The sequence below is a fragment of the Rhincodon typus genome, chromosome 3 (genome assembly GCF_021869965.1).
Source record: "Rhincodon typus isolate 14 chromosome 3, sRhiTyp1.1, whole genome shotgun sequence".
Classification (NCBI taxonomy): Eukaryota; Metazoa; Chordata; class Chondrichthyes; order Orectolobiformes; family Rhincodontidae; genus Rhincodon; species Rhincodon typus.
Window position 1 is genome coordinate 81,736,170 of NC_063334.1, and position 20,165 is coordinate 81,756,334.

Here is a 20,165-nt window from a genome sequence, read left to right on the forward strand (position 1 = left end):
AGTTTTCATGGATAGCTTTCTGGAATTCCAGAGTGAGGAGGTGATGGCCTAGTGGTATCATTGCTGGACTGTTAATCCAGAGACTCAGGTAATGTTCTGGGGATCTGGGTTCAAATCCTGCCATGACAGATGTGGAATTTGAATTCAATAAAAATATCTGGAATTAAGAGTCTAATGATGACCATGAATTGACTGGCAGGAAAAACCCATCTGATTCACGAATGTCCTTTAAAACGAAAAAGTTTCCTTTAGGGAAGGAAACTGCCATCCTTACATGGTCTGGCCTACATGTGACTCTAGACCTACAGCAATGTGGTTGACTCTGAACTGCCCTCTGGGCAATTAGGGGTGAGCAATAAATGCTCCTAGCCAGTGACGCCCTCATCCCATGAATGAATAAAGGAATGTGTACTGGGCATGAGGAAGGCTGCTCATTACAATGTGTGTGATAGCTAAATGGTGCTATTCATTCCTGCTACCTCTGCAGGTTAAATTGGAATTCTGGTTGGAAGAACTAAGCAACTGAAACTGGAATTATATAAGCAGCGTATCAACTACTTCCATATGTAGTAACTGCTATTTTGTATACAAGTCGTAGCTCATACTGCCAGGATTTTGCTGTTAATTCACGTTTAGCTTGCACTGATTCTCATTCATGTTAAAGAAAAAAAACTTGAAAACTTTTCCATAATTTCTTCATCTGGGTGCCATTTGGTAAATTTATGACTTTAATCTATGCATCCCCATGTGCATCCTAACAGTGTGCCTGTCACAAGAATTTAACTAACTTCATCACCATAATTTGGGCAGGATTTTCTTTGCAATCCACAAACAGATGTCCATTTTGGTCAAAACACTTACATGAATGGAGCAGGAATCTTGGGATTTAATCTGAAATATCCATTCAATTTTCATCAAAAATGTTTTCCAATTCACATTAAATCCATTTTATTGAAAAGTTGATATTCTGTGCAATTTTGTACAAAATAAATACATAAATCAACCTACCAGTTGGTTTAATGAGAAGCCATCATTTCTTCTGATATCAGTTTAATATAGAAAAAGTATAGGTGGTCTGGATCTCAGATTGTGTGTTTGAAAGAGTTTCTTCCTGTGGGAGTGGCAGCCTAATTATAATGATCCTTGTTATTATCTCTTTTTTAGCTTATGAGTCATGATGTTCTTTATGCAGGAAAGTACAAAATGATCATCTAGCAATGCTAAATTGTACCAGCTTTATTCTGCATTTGGATTTGTGACTTGCTGTAATAGCTTGCTAAAATCATAGATTGACTTCAAGTAAGAAGGAATGACCATGCTTTTATAGAATGTCTTTCATGCCCTCTAGACCATGCAAAGCAATTTACAGCCAATAACATTTGAAATGTAATTACTGTTCTTTTGTAAGAAAAATAACCTCTCTACTGAAAGTGAGGTAGCTTAACCAATGGTAATAAATGCAATACACTACTAATGAGTCAAACTATTTCTGGTTAAAAGTCACACAACACCAGGTTGTAGTCAACAGGTTTATTTGAAATCACAAGCTTTCGAAGTGCTGCCCCTTCATCAGGTGAAGAGAGCACCCAGCACAGACTTTATAAGCAGAGAGATCAGAAGATCATACAAATGGTGTGAGTGGAGTGTCAACGGGCCAAATAGTAGGTCTCTGCAGGTGATCAAGAGTGTCAGACAGTGTGAGTAAAGTATCAACAGCTGAAGGGATGACCTATAACCTGATTAATTGATGCAGAGAGATAATTACAAAAAATTAAAAATAATGTGGTCCTGGAACAAACCAAACAACTGGAATAGCATGCTAGGTTCCCAGTTGGGGAACATTTCAGGGTCAAGGACATTCAGCCTCCAATCTTCGAGTAAGCATCCTCCAAGGCGGACTCCAAGATACACAACAACACAGAATCACTGAGCAGAAACTGATAGCCAAGTTCCATACCCATGAAGACAGCCTCATCTTGGATTCATGTCACTCTACATGTAACCCCACCATACTGTTCTGCAAAATCTTCCTTACTGTCCTGTTTTGATGCCCTCACTTTGATAACCTATTATGATCTCTCTAACTTAATTGGTTTGTACAGTTTTAGATTACTTGTCACTTTGGTTAGACCCTTGGCATGCAAATCTTATACTAATCAGGTCATCCCAGCCATTTGGTTTGTCTCCAGCACCATCTTATCTTTATTTTTTTTGTAATTATCTCTCTGCCTTAATTAATCAGATCATAGTCATCTCTTCACTTGTTATTCAGCTGTTGACACCTTACACCGTCCGACACTCTTGATCCCCTGGAAAGACCTATTATTTGGCCCCTCGATGCTCCACTCACACCATTTTTATGATTTTTTGATCTCTCTGATTATAAAGTTTGTGCTGGGTGCTCTCTTCACTTCACCTGATGAAGGGGCAGTGCTCAGAAAGCTTGTGATTTCCAACAAATCTGTTCGACTATAACCTGGCATAGTGTAACTTTTGACCTTGCTCAACCCAGTCCAACACCGGCACCACGACATCATTTCTAGTTGGGGTGAGATTACTTATTAGAGTTAACGTGTATGACTTGTGACAAGGTAGATGATCTTGAGCTTTTGACCAAAAATTGGTGCAGACTTAGTGGTATAGCCTCTGTGTACATCCAATAGATCCAGTTCTGAGGCTTAATAAAATATAACTGGTGAATGACTGAGCATTAAATGAATGCTAGTGACAAACTCTGTAAACTAGGAGACTGAAAATTTTATTTCTCCACAAAGGAGTCAAATTGCAGCTAAATAGGATAAAGTTCAGTTATGCCACTATCTTGCCTAATTAAATGCCCTTCCCACCTTTACGTTTGGTACCAGAGAAAGCAGAAGATTCAGCCCTAGATTTTAAAAAAAACTATGGTGACAGACTACACTTATGTCATCTCCTAAAGAATTCCTATACATTATTCAATTATGTTATTCTTATGCTGATTATTGGACTCTTCCCAATCATTCAGCTTACTAAATCTCAGTTTAGGTCAGATCCAAACTTCACCACACAACAGTGTTCTCTGATGTGGTGAAAATGGCAGAAGTAATCAGAAATCCTAAATCCCACCTTTGAACATAGCATTATCTATTTTCAGAGAGCAGGATTAAGGACAGGCCAAATTTCACACGTGCTGTTTGTGGAAGTATGTGGCCAATTAAACCATCAGTTGCTTCTACTCAAATCTAATTTTGGCATCACTGTGTTGTGAAATCAGGAGAATCGAGGTTAGACCTACTCAGAAAGGTGTGAACCTCGCAGGTTTCTTTGGATGGTCAGGGGATTCCTTTGGATCTTGTTCCAGAACAACTCTAAGGGCAGTCAGGTGCTCTTTGTGGAGGCACTGCACTCCTTGAGCAAAGTCAGGTGCCTTTTGGCTGGGACAGATCAGGTGCTATTTAGGATTGAGGTTGTTGACTTGCTCGCTGAGCTGGCTTGTTTTTGTTCAGATGCTTCATCACCATGCTCAGTAACATCATCAGTGAGGCCTCCGATGAAGCAATGTTCTTCCACTCCTTTTGTAATTTATACTGTCCAGTCTGTTATGGTGAGTAGTGTCATTTCCGGTTTTGTTCTATATGGGTTTGTATATGGGGTCCAATTCTATATGTTTGTTGATTGCATTATGGGTTGAGAACCATGCCTCTAAGAATTCCCATGCATGCTTATGTTTGGCTTGGGCTACTATGGTTAGGTTGTCCCAGTTAAACTGATAGCCTTCGTTGTCCATGCATACTGATATTAAGGAAAGTTCGTCGTGTCGTTTTGCTGCTAGCTGATGTTCATATATTCTGATGGCTAGTTTCCTTCCTGTCTGTCTGATGTAATGTTTGTGGCAGTCGTTGCATGGTATTTTGTAAACTATGTTGGTTCTGCATGTTGTGGGAATGGGGTCTTTAATCGTTGTGAGTGTTTGTCATAGATTAGCTGTGGGCTTGTGTGCTACCATGATTCCTAGTGGTCTTAGGAGTCTCATTTTCAGTTCTGATATGTTCTTGATGTAGGACAGTGTGTCCAGTGTGTTAGGGTGTACTGTGTCCTATTGCTGTCTATTTAGTAGACACCTGCAGTTGAAGTTGCGGGGATATCTGTTCATAGCGAAGATTTTGTATAGGTGCTGTTCCTCTTTCCTGCGTAGTTCTGGCGTGTTGCTGTGAGTGGTGGTTTGTTTAAATAGTGTCCTAAAACAGCTTTGTTTGTGGACGTTAGAGTGGGTGCTGTGGAAGTTGAGGATTTGATCAGTGTGGGTTGCTTTCCTGTATACTGAGTTTTCCCCTCAATTAATTCGACGTGCCTTAGAACCTCATCGTTGAGTGGTGAGAAGCTTATTTCCATGTATTTGCAACTTATTAATAGCCTAACCTGCCTTATTAGCAATTTCCCAACCTTCGACATGCATAAATTCAACTGATAAAATGCAACGGGTGCCTGGCAAGTTGCCTTATCAGTGCCCATTGCAGCTCTTGGAATAGAGACACCAAGGCCTGCAGATGCTGGAAGCCAGAGTCCAGAGGTGTGAGGCTGGCAAAGCACAGCAGGTCAGACAGCATCTGAGGAGCAATGTTTCAGGCCGAAACCCTTCATCAGGATGAACGGTTTCAGCCTGAAATGTTGACTTACTGGTTCTTGGAATGACTGTGCTAACCATCCAGCTTCTCATTATATGGTACCACTTCTTCTGCACAAGGTACCTCAGCGGGCAATGGGCACTGAGTGAAGAGGAAGCAATGAGGGCAGGAAGAGTTGGTGCTTTGGGAAGGTGAGGTGGGTGAGAGCCATTGAGTGAACATTGAGGGTAATGTGAAGAGTTGTAGTCCATGCACTTTGGTGAGTGTGTGCATACATAAAAATTTCAAAGAGCAAATAAGTGATTTGATCAGACAATCTGGCCAGGAGGTTCCAATTAGTTGTGATCATATTTTCAGTGCAATTTGGCCAAAATTGGTGTAACTGACACTAAGGATTGTTGAATTTTAAGCACAATTTGCATTAATTATAACTTGTTTCTGTCAGCTTCAGCAACAGTTTTAACAACATTGGGCTGAATTTCCCCATTTGCAGATGTCCACTCCACCATGGCCTATGTCCAGCGAAAGAGATAGTGAGTGATAGCCCTTTGAGTGTGAGATAGCAGAGAGCAGATGGTGGCACTTACCCCTGCAGGGTGCAGAAAATCATTGTCCTTCCTGTGGCATTGTTGGGTGGGTCATTTTATGTGGGAGATAGCACAAACCCATGCAGGCTGGTGTAAGCAGGGAAAAGGATTGAGTTTGTCTCCTTCACCCATTCCACCAGCACCTCCAGATCTCTGTCCCGGAAGCAAGGAGCTAGCTTGTCTTTCTTCTGAGGTGTTTTAAAAACTTCAAAAGGACCATCACAGTTTGCGGGTTTATGCCTATTTTGCAGCATACGAGCGGGTGTGCAGCTGCACTTTATAATGTGCCACCTGAGGCACGGTACAATCTGGATCGAAAGCTCCAGGCAACTCAGTCTAATTTACATTATTTTTTTAAAAAACCCGACAGTGGCAGGAACCTCCACCTCACTCTTTAAGAGATTTCCGATAAGTGTGCACATCTTCCGGTTCCATATTGAGGAGGAAAAAAAGCAGAAGACTATGCAAAAAAATGTATCCTAGGCCATGGTGGAGTGGACATCTGCAAATGGGGAAATTCAGCCCAATGTTTTTAAAACTATTGCTAAAGCTGACAGAAACAAGTTGCAATTAATGCAAATTGTGCTTAAATTTCAACAATCTTTAGTGTCAGTTACACCAGTTTTAGCCAAATTGCACTGAAAAGATGATCACAGCTAAATGGAACTTCCTGGCCAGATTGTGTGATCAAATCACTTATTTGGTCTTTGAAATTTTTATGCATGCATGTTTTTGTAATTGCAATATCACCTGCAATGTAAAAGATATCATTAGTTGTAAAGCAGTTTTGAATGTCACAACAGAAAAGAGATAGTAGCCAAATGCAAATTCTTTCTTCCTATATCACATTATTTGCTATCATCACAACTTTTCTTTTTGAACCCACTGGAGAAAGACTTACTGCATTAACTCACGTTCAATTTCAATTTTTCCAGAATGCCAAGATTCTTCATGTCCTTATTCCAGCCCTCAACACATCCAACCCCATCCTCCCTTCTACTTTTAAGCTATAACAGAATGTCCACATTGCCATGGTCCAGGCAGTACAATCTGGCTTGAAAGCTCCAGGCAACTCAGTCCAATTTACATTATTTTTTAAAAACCAAAAGAACTTCAAGTTCCAAGGAAGGATCACTGGTCCCGAAGTGTTAACTCTGATTACATTATGTTTAATTGCTTATTTGCACAGTTTGAATTTTGTAAGTGTTAAAGGGACTTTAACCTTTTGGTCGAATGAATCCCAAATAAACCATGATTTGTTTGTAACTGCAGCTTAAGATATACACAGATCAACAAGAATACTTTGCACATTATGGACACAACAAAATCTCGTTAATGCCTGTTTGTTTAATGTTCTAACACTAAAGTCTGGTATCAGCTAACTGGTGCTTCTGGGTTCATGAGCTAGATTTTACAGCAATTCACCCACCAACCTCCACCACCCCCACAACTGGCTGGTATCTTTGATGCAGATCTCTCCTATTTTCTTTGGACTGCTGCTGTATTCTGCTCTTTAACACTTAATTTGATTTCTTAATTAAAAGCAGAAGATGATATCTGACATGATGACTCATTTTAGCTGTCAAAATTTGCTTTTAGTCACAGTACGGTACTGTTGACTTCACTTTTATCAATGACAATCTGAATGTTTTGTGCTTTTCCTGGTTGCCTTGGCACCATTTCACATCCTTTTTTCATAATCTTTATTTAATTTTCTCATTCTAAATGTTACCAATGTGTTTTGCCAACATAAGCTTTTAATATTGTAATTACACTGGGTAGCTGCTCAATGTCTTTATGCTCAGCCAGTCAACACTTCCAGAGTTCCTCTCTGGATATTTTTTAAGAGCCTCTAATGTTCATATTCACTCTTTTGGAGCTTACCATTAGTTTAACTTTTGCACCATTCTGTTATCATTCTTCTTCCCATATTATAGAGTTTTACTGAAAGTTTCATTTTCTGGTTTGTTATGTCAATTCTGAAAACAAATAAACTGATCTGAAAATTTCCCTTTCCATGTTCTAACTATCTCTTGACTCAAAACGTGAACTGTTTTCCTCTCTACAGGTGCTGCCAAACCTACAGGCTTTCTGCAGCACTTTCTGTTTTTATTTCAGATATCTTGCATCTGATGTTAGAACAATAGGACATAGAACAGTACAGCACAGTACAGGCCCTTTGGCCCAGGATGTTGTGCCGACCTATTATCCTACTAAGATCAATCTACCCTGCATACCCTACATTTCACTATCACTCATGTGCCTATCCAAGAGTCGCTTAAATGTCCCTAATGTATCTGACTACTACCGCCAGCAGTGCATTCCACGCACCCACCACTCACTGTGCAAAGAACCTACCTCTGACATCTCCCCTATACCTTCCTCCAATCACCTTAAAATTATGTCCCCTCGTGATAGCCATTTCCGCTGGGAAAAAGTCTCTGGCTACCCACTCTATCTATGCCTCTCATCATCTTGTAAACCTCTACCAAGTCACTTCTCATCCTTCTTCGCTCCAATGAGAAAAGCCCTAGCTCCCTCAACCTTTCCTCATAAGACCTGCCCTCCAGTCCAGGCAGCATTCTGGTAAATCTCCTCTGCATCCTCTCTATATCTTCCACATCCTTCCTATAACGTTCTTTGTTTTTAATTGAACTCTCTGTTTGCTAATCAGGCACAGTCACTGACAAGCTTGATGGATGAGAGTGAACACAATATTAAAGAGACAAGAGATTTTTTAATATTTATAATGAATTTTCACCAGAAGTATCATAAGATCCTCATCTTACAGCCCCTAAAATAAAACTTTTGTGTCCTCTTTTTCTCCTTTCTGTCCTCTTCCTCATGCCTGTCCCACTCATACCAGTATCAGAAGATTATAATTACATACAATTACAAAACTGCATAATTACAAATCTGCATAATTGCAAAACTGCATAGGTAGTTGAATAGAATACGTAAGAGTTTATCATGGAAAAATAAAAACAAAGCTAAGATATGTGATTTTAAATAAGCAACTGAATTACATCTCTGCGTCCTGGTCCAATTATCCCTGTCCTTTAACCGCAAATCAGCATTTTGGCTTGACTCTTTGGCAGATAGTTTGCACTTGCCATCCCAAGAAGCCGATAGCATTGGGCATAACACTGAGTGGGATGGCAAGGGATGCCATATTTCATCAGTGGGAGGGTAGGTGGTAGGTGCTGCCCACCCACACTTAAGGTCAACTGAGACACTTAAATGGCCATTAATTGGCCAGTTGTTAGGACCTCTATCCAGCACCACTGATATTTCATTTGCACTCTGTGTCTCTGGTAGTGTTACTGAAAATAAGGTAGTGCCATCCCTTTTGCTGCCTGGCAGCTCTTGAAGAATGAAGCATCCTGTCTTAGAGGGTCAGAAGCCATAACTGAAGCAGTTCAACATCTGAACAAAGTACCATTGATTTGTGACATCCAGGGCCCAACAGGATCACCACGTCATGACGTAAAATCATGGCATTGGTTTGTAATCCCCCTAGTCGATATGAATTATATATTATTGGATGTCATCTGGAGGTACATCCAAGAGCCTGATTAAGAATCAGTAAAACTTGTCAGTGTAGGGAAATTGACTTCATATGTTAAATTGAATCCAGATGTAAATCTACAACTCCCATTTTCTACATGGAGAGAATAGGATTATTCTTAATTACTGTGTTAAATATAAAATCAATCTCTTTTGTTGTACTTTTTAAACCTGTGAAATTAAACTTGCAACATGACCACTTACAACCTTGCTATGAGTAAACATACCAGACAGAATTGACAATTTGAGGCATTTCAGTTCCTGCTCTGATTAAAAAAGTCACTGGAGGTGGAATTCATCTTCAGCAAGAATGGTGACAGTAAATCAACAGCTTGTTTTACATAGTACTCAACTTTCTTTTCCATGCAAACACTAATTCTGCAGTTTAAATTCATCTGTAATTACAGGTGGAAATGATAGTCATGCAGCTTAACCAAGTTCATTTGTTAATTAATTCATGGAATGTCAGCATTGACGATCGGGCAAACATTTATTGCCCTTCTGTAGTTGCCCTTGGGAAGATGAGCTGCCTTCTAGCACCTCTGCAATAGATTTGGTGTAGGTTTACCCACAATGCTGCTAGGAAGAGTGTTCCCGGATTTTGACACAGTGACACTGAAGGAACAGCAATATATTTTCAAGTAAGGGTAATGATTGGTTTGGAGGGGAACTTGCAGGAGGTGGTGTTCCCATCCACCTGCTGCCCTTGTCCTTCTAGACACTGGTGAGATTGGAAGGTACTGACTGAGGAACTTTGGTGAATTTCCGCACTGTATCTTATACAGATAGTATACACTACTGCTGCCAAGCACCAGTGGGTGGAGGGATTGAACGTTTGTGGATGTGGTGCCAATCAAATGGATTGCTTTGTCCTAGATGGTGTCAAGCTTCTTGAGTATTGCTGAAGCTGTACCCATCCAGGCAAGTGGGGAGTATTCCATCACACTCCTGACTTGTGCTTTGTAGATGGTGGACAGGCTTTGAGGAGTCAAGAGCACAGTCACTCACTGCAGGATTCCTAGCCTCTGACATGCCTTTGTGATAGCAGTATTCAAACTGTCCACTTTTTTATTTTTTTAAACTAATCCCTTCAGAGACATGAAGCTGGATTAAGGTTTGGCAAACAGGTTAAAATCCAATTCAATTTCTGGTCAATGGCAACCCCAAGATGTTGATAGTGGGATAGACAGTGACGTCATTGACACTGAATGTCAAGGGGCTACGTGACATTCTCTCTTGTTGGCAATGGTTATTGCCTGGCACCTGTGTGGCATGAAGGTTACTTACCACTTGTTAGCCCAAGCCTGGATATTGTCCATGTGTTGCTGCATTTGGACATGGACTGTTTCAGCATCTGAGGAGTCATGAATGTTGCTGAACATGGTGCAGTCATCGGCAAACATCTCCACTTCTGACCTCATGATGGAGGTAAGGTCATTCATGAAGCAGCTGAAGATAGTTGGGCCTAGGACACAACCCTGAGGAATTCCTGCAGAAATGTCCTGGATCTGAGATGGCTGGCCTTAAAAACGATAACCATCTTGTATGTGCCGGGTAAGACTCCACCTGCATTCGGGTTTTCCCTGATTCTCACTGACTGCAGTTTTGCTAGAGATCTTTCATGCCATACTCAGTCAAATGTAGCCTTGGAGTTTTGGGAAGTCACTTTCACCTTATCTCTGCATTTCAGCTCTTTAATCCATGTCATTGGTTTGAACCAAGGCTGCAATGAGGTCAGGAGCTGAATGGCCCTGGTTAAACCCAAACTATGCAGTGAGCAGGGTACTGCAGAGCAAGTTCTGTTTGATAGCACTGTTGATGACCTCTATGATCAAATTTTTGATGGTCAACAGTAGACTGGTGGTGCAGTTATTAGCCAGTTGTATTTGTCCTGCTTCTTGTGTAAAAGACATTCCTGGGTAATTTTCCAAATTGTTGGGTAGATGCCAGTGATGTTGCTGTAATCATAGGCTATCCTCTGTTTCATGAGACAGCAGGTCCAGTGTAATTTAAACACTGTTCAATTTGACACTTGCTTTATGTTCTTCAATGATTATGACTTTGTCTTAAATTAAGCTACACCTGTTGTAAGATTTCATGAATAGTATAAAAGGAAAAGGGTTATGTAAATGTAAATAAACCTTAATGCCATCCAGCAAGCAGTTTGCCAAGCCTTAATCCAGCTTGGCGTCACTAAAGGTGTTAGTAAAAGAATACAAAAGCTGGCAGTTTACACTTGGCACTTCTGTTACTTTTATTGCACAATCATTTTGGCTTTAGTTCGATTCTTACAATCTTATATTCTCAGATCGGAACAGATTAAGTACTTTTCCCTGGATTAACAAAAAATCTCTGTGAAAGATATTCTCTGCAATTTTTTTTTGGACTTATTTTTCAATTTACGAATACATGGCTAATGCCTACTACGAATCATTTTGTTACCATACCTCTCATAGTCATAAATAATCAAAAGATTCTCCATTATCAAAATGATTTCTTATATTAGTTTTCGAAACTTGACTTGTCAATTGATTCTAGTTTACCATTCAGAAGAACAGTTCTTACAAAATCCATTTTTTCAGTAATTTGTTTCCATCAATCTTACCAACTCCTTTGATCATCCAAAGAAATTTAATTATTCTATGCTTTTGTCTGCTCTATTCAAGGAAACAAACCAAATCCAAGCAACCTACCCTCATAATTTAAAACCCTTTGATCTCTGGGATAATTTTAGTGAGTGTGAAGTGCACTTCTTCCAAGATTAGTGCATCTTTTCCGAGATGCAAATCCAGAAGTGAATACAATACTCTCGCTGTAAAGCATTACAATTTACACTTCAGTTTATTCCAACATACAAGATTAAGGCAAATATTTTGTTAGATTACTTTTTCTACATGTCCATAGTTTTTTGGTGATTTCTGCACCAACTCTTAAATTCATAGGTACAAAGCTCTTACAATTTTGAAGGTATTCTGACACAAGAACTAAGGCAGGTGACTTTGTACAGTCCTGAATTTAAATCCCTATGCCACAGGTGTGCCCATACTCAGTTATTCTATTGATATCCTATTCCAACTTTGTGCTCTTCCAATTACGTTACTTATTCTACCACCTAAAAATCAGAACAATTGGACATATAGTTCTCTGTTCCTCCAGCCAAGTCACTTGTAAATGGTGTGAACAGCTGAGGCTACAGAAGTACAAAACAAGAAAGAACAATATTAGTCACATCCCGCCAACTTGAATACTTATCCATTATTCCTAAATCTCTGTCTCCGATCTTTTAACCAATTCTCCATTCATGGTCTTTGACAGACATTCTTATGTAATTTTGTTGAATGCTCACTCACTACTAATTTAAATAATATCTGTAGATGCTTCTTTATTTACCACATTAATTACCTCAAAAAAACTCAACTTTGTTACACATGGTTTAGCCTCTACAATATCATGCTAGCTGTTATTGATTGGCACATACTTGATCAAGCGCCCAGTCACTTTGTCCCTAATAACAGATTCTAATAGATTCTAGTAACTTCCCTTGACATCAGACAAATTGGAGGACCATTCCTAATTGGGAGAATGTTGGAGATCATAACCGATGCATCAAACATACATTCCCTACTTCAATTAATACCTTGGGGTGAAAACCCATTAGGACCAGGATACTCGTCTACCACCTGTCTCATTAGCTTCTGCATTAACCTTTGTTGTAAATTCACATTGAATATAGTTAGTTTAACCTCCTGATTCGTTTTAGTTTCACATCTTTCTCAGCTGTCCAGTCCATTCAAAAATAATTGCAATGATAGAGAGAATTGAAAACCACGTTTGCTGATAGTTAGGTCATTCAGCAAATAACCCAATTGGGAACAGAAAGCATTGGGACTTTGACAAAAATGTGGCTTACAGGGTTCCATCCCCATCATTGACTATGAAAACTAATACAAAATATAAAGGAAGTCAAATGATCCATCATTTTGCTAATTACTATACCTTTTGATCTTTATATTAAGAAACCTCTTGTCGTTTAATCTATCTTGTCCTCCACTTTATCACAGACCTTGTTGATTGGCCTTCTTCCCTCCTACCATTTTTCCCTTGCTGAAGACCTATTACATTCTTATCTTCCCTCAGTTCCAATGAAAAGTCATCAATCAGAAATACCGGGCTGAATTTTCATCACTGGGGTGGAAAGCCAGACTCATCTCCATTGAAATGGCTTCCACATGTATCATTTTCACTTCAGTGAGGCTCAGGCTGGATCCAGTTGGGTCTGACAATTAAAGAAGCAGTCAGATATGGATGTACCTACGAATGTGGGAAAGTGTCAAGACAGACTGATTAGATGGCCTGTCTCGTTCGTTTGAACTTTTACCCAGTCGTATTCAAAGCTGATAGGGTCTCTGCCTGTTACCCCATCCAATTCCATGGCACTTCCACGCATTCCATGTCATCTTCTTGTAGCTACGCTCCCTCCATGTTGCAAGTACCATCTCCATAACCCCATTTAACTTTGGTCAAACCACATTTGGGATGCTGAAAGCAGTTTTGGGGCCCACATTTAAGAAAGGATATGCTGGCCTTGGAAGGGGTTGAGAGGAATTTTACAAGAATGATCCTTGGGATGAAGGGCTTGTCATTTGAGGATCAGTTGAGGACTTTGGGTCTGAGCTTAGAAGGTGAAGGGGAATCTCATCAAAATTTACAGAAAACCGAGAGGCCTGAATGGAGTGGACATGAATAAGATGTTTCCATGAATAGGAGAGACCAGAGCTTGAGGGCAGATCCTCAGAATAAATGGATGACACTTTAGAACTGAAAGAAAGAGGAATTTATTCAGCCTGAAGGTGTTGAATCTGTGGAACTCATTGCTGAAGAAGGCTGTGGAGGCCAAGTCACTGAGTGTATTAAGACAGAGATAGATAGGTTCTTGATGAGTAAGGGGATGAAGGGTTATGGGGAGAAGGCAGGAAATGGGGTTGAAAAACATATCCTGATCAAATGACAGAGTATACTCAATGGGCCAAACAGCCCAATTTTACTCCTACATCTTATTCTCTCCCCACGCATCCTCCAAGCATACTCACTAGTATGCACTATAGAACCAATTAACTTTATAACAAAACTGGCAAGTTGTCAAATATATGTAAAACATTCCCATTCAAAGATGTGCTTTGAAAGAAAAGCACATTGCAATCCAAGAAACCGTAAATGAACAGCTCCATTATATCGTCAATAACAGAAACTTTACATCACTTCACACCTCTTAATCTTGCTCAAATATAGATGCAGAACCTTGAAAGAAACAATTCAATGAAATAATAATGTGTTATAAGTTCACAAAGACATCAATCAAAGTAAACACTTTATTGCAGCCTGTTGATTGGAGCTCAGCCAAGTATTTTTAAATAAGGCCAGCTGGCGAAACAAATGTCATTTTCACAGATGGCCTAATTATGAATGCTTGGTTGAGCATCAGGATTCACTAATGGAATAACTCAGCAGGCCTGCTGCTTTCTCAGATGCAAGTGGAGTGCTGGCTTTGATTGTTTGACATTTTTGAAAGGTTATATTTTTCTTTGACCTATTTCATTTACTGTCTATATAGATATTTGGACAAGACCAAGAGGTGTGAAGTTAAATAGAATTTCAGTTTTGAATGTTATAATTGTGTTGCTTGATGACACTTTCATAGGTTTGTAAGGACAGTAGTTTTTTTCTATTCCATGCAGATTTTTAGAGGAGTGTTTTTTGCCAAGCATTTCATGACTTGCCTTTGTTATTACATGACTCATTGTTTCTCTTCTGCAGCATGGAGGAGATAGAGTGGACATGATAGCACATGAGTAAGACCTTCTAAACACATACTTCAAAAGGTTCACAAATCCAAACTATCAATCACAACTCCGCTGAGGGGCTGTGAACTTCATACTCTTCAGCAATAGGCTAAAGCCCAAGTATTTATTTAAATTTATTCACGGCGCATGGACATTGCTGGCCAGGTCAGCATTTATTGTTCATCCCAGTTGAGACTCAATCATATTGCTAGGTGTCTGGAGTCACATACAGGCCAGACTAGGTAAGGATGGCAGATTTCCTTCCCTAAAGGACATTACTGAACCAGATGGGTTATTCTGACAATTGGCAATGATTACATGATCATCATTAGAATCCTAATCCTATATTTTTAATTGAATTCAAATTCCACCATCTGCCATGGCAGGATTTGAATCTGCATCCCTCGGACATTACCTGGATCTCTGGATTAACAGTCTAGTGATAATACCACCAGGCCATCGCGTCCCCAATAAAGTAAAAGTGTTTGATATGCTGATCAGGTATTGGAGATGGTCAGGTCAGGGGGTTGGCTGTGGGCTTGCTATTCCACACTGGGAAAAACTGTCACCTCTGAGAATCCCAAATTTACATCCTGTCATCAGTTTTAAAGGTACCTGAAGTTGGCGAGACTCATCAAAAATCTGACCCAGTAAATCTGTTCCTCTCCACTGAAGCTGCCTGATTTCTAATTTCTGGCATTTTCTGTTTTTATTTCAGATTTCCATCATCTACAAGATTTTAGCTTTTATTCTATTTTGGTCAATTCTTGCCTCCTCCTTCCTGCCTTACCTAAATTTAAAACCTGAACAATGACTCAAATTATTGCTACTCAAACCTCATATCAAATAAAATCTGGTTATGGTCACTAAAAACTAAGCTTCCCTTACCATTAGATTATTGACTAATTTAGGCTAATTATTCATTACTAAATCTAATTTGGCACTGTGAAAGTTTTATCTTTATGGGGAGGTGATGGCCTAGTGGTATTATCGCTGGATTGTTAATCCAGAGACCCAGATAACGTTCTGGGGACCCACGTTTGAATCCTGCCACAGCAGATGGTGGAATTTGAATTCAATAAAATATCTGGAATTAAGAGTCTAATGATGACTGTGAATCCATTGTCAATTGTTGGGGAAAAACCCATCTGGTTCACTAATGCCCTTTAGGGAAGGACACTACCATCCTCACCTGGTCTGGCCTACATGTGAGTCCAGACCCACAGCAATGTGGTTGACACTGAACTGCCCTCTGGGCAATTAGGGATGGGCAATAAATGCTGCCTGGTCAGCAACACCCTCATCCTGTGAACAAATAATAAAAACAAATCTTCTAGTATACACACCGTAAATATTCTTTCCATCATATGTCATCGGCAATAGACAGCAGAAAACATCCCGACTGACATTTTCCCTGCCTTTCTTAGCACAGAGATGCTGTGGCCAATGCAGCTTTCTTGGTAGCAGCCAACTCATTTCTCTTGGCATTAAACCAGAGATCATCTTGTGGTGATTGGTTTCGTTTAGCATCATGTGATATGCTTGTCTCCTGAATCATTAGGAGGAGGCTGACGTTAAGAGATTTGCATTTTGTAAACTCTGGGAAGTGCCTAGTACCACAGATTAACAGGAACACCTTTCACAAAACGTAGCTTGATTTCTCAGTAATTTAACACATGTGACACATCACATTCAAACCACTACTATTACAGGAATTGTACTAGCGCCATTGCGCATTAATTTCCCACTATTTACTTAAAGGATATGTGCACAACCTTCATTACTCACCATTTTGTCTTGTACCAACTGCAGCAACTATTACTGGAACTGTCCACTGGTTGAGTATCCGCTTAATAATCGGAACATAATTATCTTTCACTTCTTGAAATGAGGTTTTGTCATTGACGGAGTATTTTAGGACAATGATGTCTGCCAGCCCAACCACGTTCCGTGATCTATACCAGTCATTGTCGAATAGTTCCTAGCAAAGAGATAATGCAAACTTTTAGTAAGTGACATTGAGAAATCAAAATGAAGCTGGAAATTTAAAATTGCTTCATGTATTTGTTTTATTCCAAAACATTTGCTCACTCAGCCACAGCATGTAGTGCAAATCAGATTTGCTAAATTATTTATGCACAAGAATAAGAAGGATTCTATCACCCCATCACGTCACCTTTGAAATCCTTTTTAGCAGCTGTCTGCATTACTCACTATACTCTTTCCTCAAAGTGGAGGTGCCAGGATTGGACTGGGGCGGACAAAGTCAGAAGTCACACGACACCAGGTTATAGTCTATTAGGTTTATTTGGAATCACACAAGATTTCGGAGCGCAGCTCCTTCATCAGGTGAAGAGCAACATACTGGCAATCATCTCATAAAACATTGAGGGGGAGGATCCCCAACTGCAAATTACAGGGCAACCTGAGCACTTTTGAATATATTAATTGTGTTACAGCTTCATGTAATCTTATTTAGTCAATAATAGATTAATTTTCATTGCAACTTAATATAGAAAAAGTACTATGGCAACACTCGGCCTCAAAATAGCGTCTGCAGCATATATGCACACTTTTAGGTGATTTGTCTCAACATATTTGAGAGAACATTAGCGCATTCGCAATTAATGGCCACTGGAGCTATGCAGACAAGACATTATGGTAGTAATCAGTGTACAATACTGATTTGACACAATCAATGCCATTTTCGAGCTCAATGATCAAGCTAATTGCTTCTCTAAACATTGAACTTTCAAAGAACATTTAGTAGCAAGAAGTTTCTTCACCAATACTATTTAAAGGGAACATCAAATGCACAGAAGTTAATTGTTGAATGATTTATTCTGGCTGCTGCATCGATTGTGTGCTTGTCATCTGATTTATTTAGTTGCTTATAGTTACAAAAATTTACAGGAGGTGGTATAGACGGTGCTGATTGACTTTATGCTGACTTCAAGTCTTCTGGTGAACACAGCATGACGTGAGATTTAACAGAGACCATACGAGATAGAACCAGCTGCTAGAAGAGGATGCTGGAAGGGGAGAGAGGGAAAACAGAATTTCAGGAGGAGGTTGTAGCCACCCAAGATACACAGGAATTTATTCTCCTCCTTGAATGTCAGTGAGGAACAATGTGTGGGATGTCTATGATTCAGTAAAGACATTGTCGTGAACACTGCCACTTGTTGCAGCCATAACTGAAACTTCCAGAGGATAGCAAGGTTCATGTTGCCAGTAGATGCTAAGATGACCACTGATGTTTCTCGTGTCTTCTAATATGTAGCTGGAGATATTTTAAAAATCTTGCTGTATGCATGCAATATTGTGTAAGGGATATCAAAGAGACTCTCTACCCAAAGTGAGCTAACTATATTTCATTGTCTCATATCAGAGTGTAGGGCAAAGTGAACGTACATTTGCCAGGAACAGAACAAAGTTGCTGGAAAAGCTCAGCAGGTCTGGCAGCATCTGTGAAGGAAAAAACAGAGTTAACGTTTCAGGTCCAGTGACCCTTCCTCAGAAGTTACATTTGCCAGGACTGCAAACGTTTGCATGATGGACTGTGCTACAAATGCACGCACAAAACGTGGGATCACCCCACATGCCAACTCTGTATCATACTGGAACCAAAAGGAATTCCACTATTTCAATACGGTAGCTCAGTGGTTAGCACTGTTGTCTCACAGTACCAGGTTCGATTTCACCCTCAGGTGACTGTCTGTGTGGAGTTTGCGCATTCTCCCTCTGTCTGCTTGGGTTTCCTCTGGGTGCTCTGGTTTCTTCCCACGGTCCAAAGATGTACAGGTTAGGTTGACTGACCATGTTAAATTGCCCTGTAGTGTCCAGGGATGTGCAGGCTGGGTGGATTAGCCATGGGAAATATGGGAATGGGGGTGGGGTCCTGGGGCTGGGTGGCTTGCTCTTCAGAGGGTAGGTGTAGACTCAAAGGGCTGAATGGTGTCTTTCTGCAATGTAAGGATTCTATGATTCAATGATCTGACACCTGCCTGGTGAGCAAGCACATGCAACAAATGATGCAAACCAACATCTAGCGTCCTAGCAGCAGAAAAGTGCCCTTGTGTGGCAGCCTGCTGTACCAGCTGTGTTGGCATTACCAAATCAACTAAAAAGGTGACTTCTGGATGATAAGGACTATCCCAATGACTTAAATATGCAACCATACTTGTGCAGTACGCATACAATGAAAATTGTGCTGCCACAAAAAATGTAACTGAGCAGATCATTGCCAGGAGATAGCAAGAACTGCAGATGCTGGAGTCAGGACTGATGAAGGGTGTAAACCCGAAACATCGACTTTCCTGTTTCTCTGATGCTGCCTTTCTTCAGAAGCAAGGTCTAGGCCCGAAACGTCAGCCTTCCTGCTCCTCTAATGCTGCATGGCCTGCTGTGTTCATCCAGCTCTACACCTTGTTGTTTCAGGTCGGGACCCTTCTTCAGAAATGGGGCCCGACCCGAAACGTCAGCTTTCCTGCTCCTCTGATGCTGCCTGGTTTGCTGTGTTCCTCCAGCTCCATATTGTGTTATCAATTTTGTCACCAGCTAGCTCTACTGTTGGCAGCTGAGGGACAGCAGCAGGTATATCAGAAGCAAGAGGATGATGATGTGGAGGAGTAGTGACAGTAGCTGGGTTGGGGACTGAGTGTAAGTTCAAGTGATTGTGCACATGCATCTCCATTATCACAACTTTGTTCCTATCCCTCTATTATCTGGCCAGGTTCCATCTCTTAGACATCTGAACAAGAAAAACAGAAGTATAAGGATGTGGCACTGGACCATAGAGAGTGAAGGATAATAGTAGTGTGAGAATTGCATTACACAGGAAAAGCAGCACAGTAGCAGGCCGTTTGGTTCAACCAGTCCATGCCAGCATTTACGCTCCACATGAGTTTGCCTTTAGCTTTCTTCATCTGTTATCATAATCCTTTTGTTCTCTTCTCCCACCTATAGTTGTCTAGCTTCTCCTTAAGTGCATCTACACTATTCGCTTCAATCACTCCCTCTGGCTGCAAGTTCCAAGTTTGTTCCACTCTTTGGATAAAGACGTTTCTTCAAAATTCCCTATTGGATTTCTTGGTTTCTCTCTTGTACTAAGTATACACTGTACAGCATGTCAATCAGAAGCGAAGGAGGGATAAGTTGGAATGGAAGAAGGATGTTAAGTACAAGAAGGCTGTCACTTTCAGTTTCAGCCCAGGCTTTAGCAATGGACATTCCAATAATGGCTAGCACAGTTTCCTCCATGAAGATCAGGACATGCAAATGAACCTGTTCCCCTCAGTTAACTCCTGGTGTCTATATTTGTGGGCATCTTGTCCTCTCTAAGAAAGAGGGAGGGCCAGACAGTTTGGTTTACCCTTTTTGATAATGCGGCTGCAATGCTTGAATAACTTTTTGTGTGTACAAGTGACATGTAGGTACGAGACTGGCAAAAGTACTAAGCACATGAGGATGCAGTAAAGCAAAAACATTACCAAGTATGAGATAACAAGGTGTGGAATTGGATGAACACAGCAGGCCAGGCAGCATCAGAGGAGCTGGAAAGCTGA

At 40.3% G+C, this 20,165-nt stretch overlaps 1 protein-coding gene across 1 annotated transcript in view; it reads right to left on the bottom strand.

Moving 5' to 3' along the window:
• Positions 1–20,165, bottom strand: part of rhobtb3 (Rho related BTB domain containing 3) — a 113,092-nt gene that overhangs the window by 77,899 nt on the left and 15,028 nt on the right. Inside the window, exon 3 of the mRNA XM_048595126.1 lies at positions 16,387–16,579. Within this exon, the coding sequence (XP_048451083.1) occupies positions 16,387–16,579 (193 nt within the window). The remainder of the gene's footprint in view (positions 1–16,386; positions 16,580–20,165) is intronic.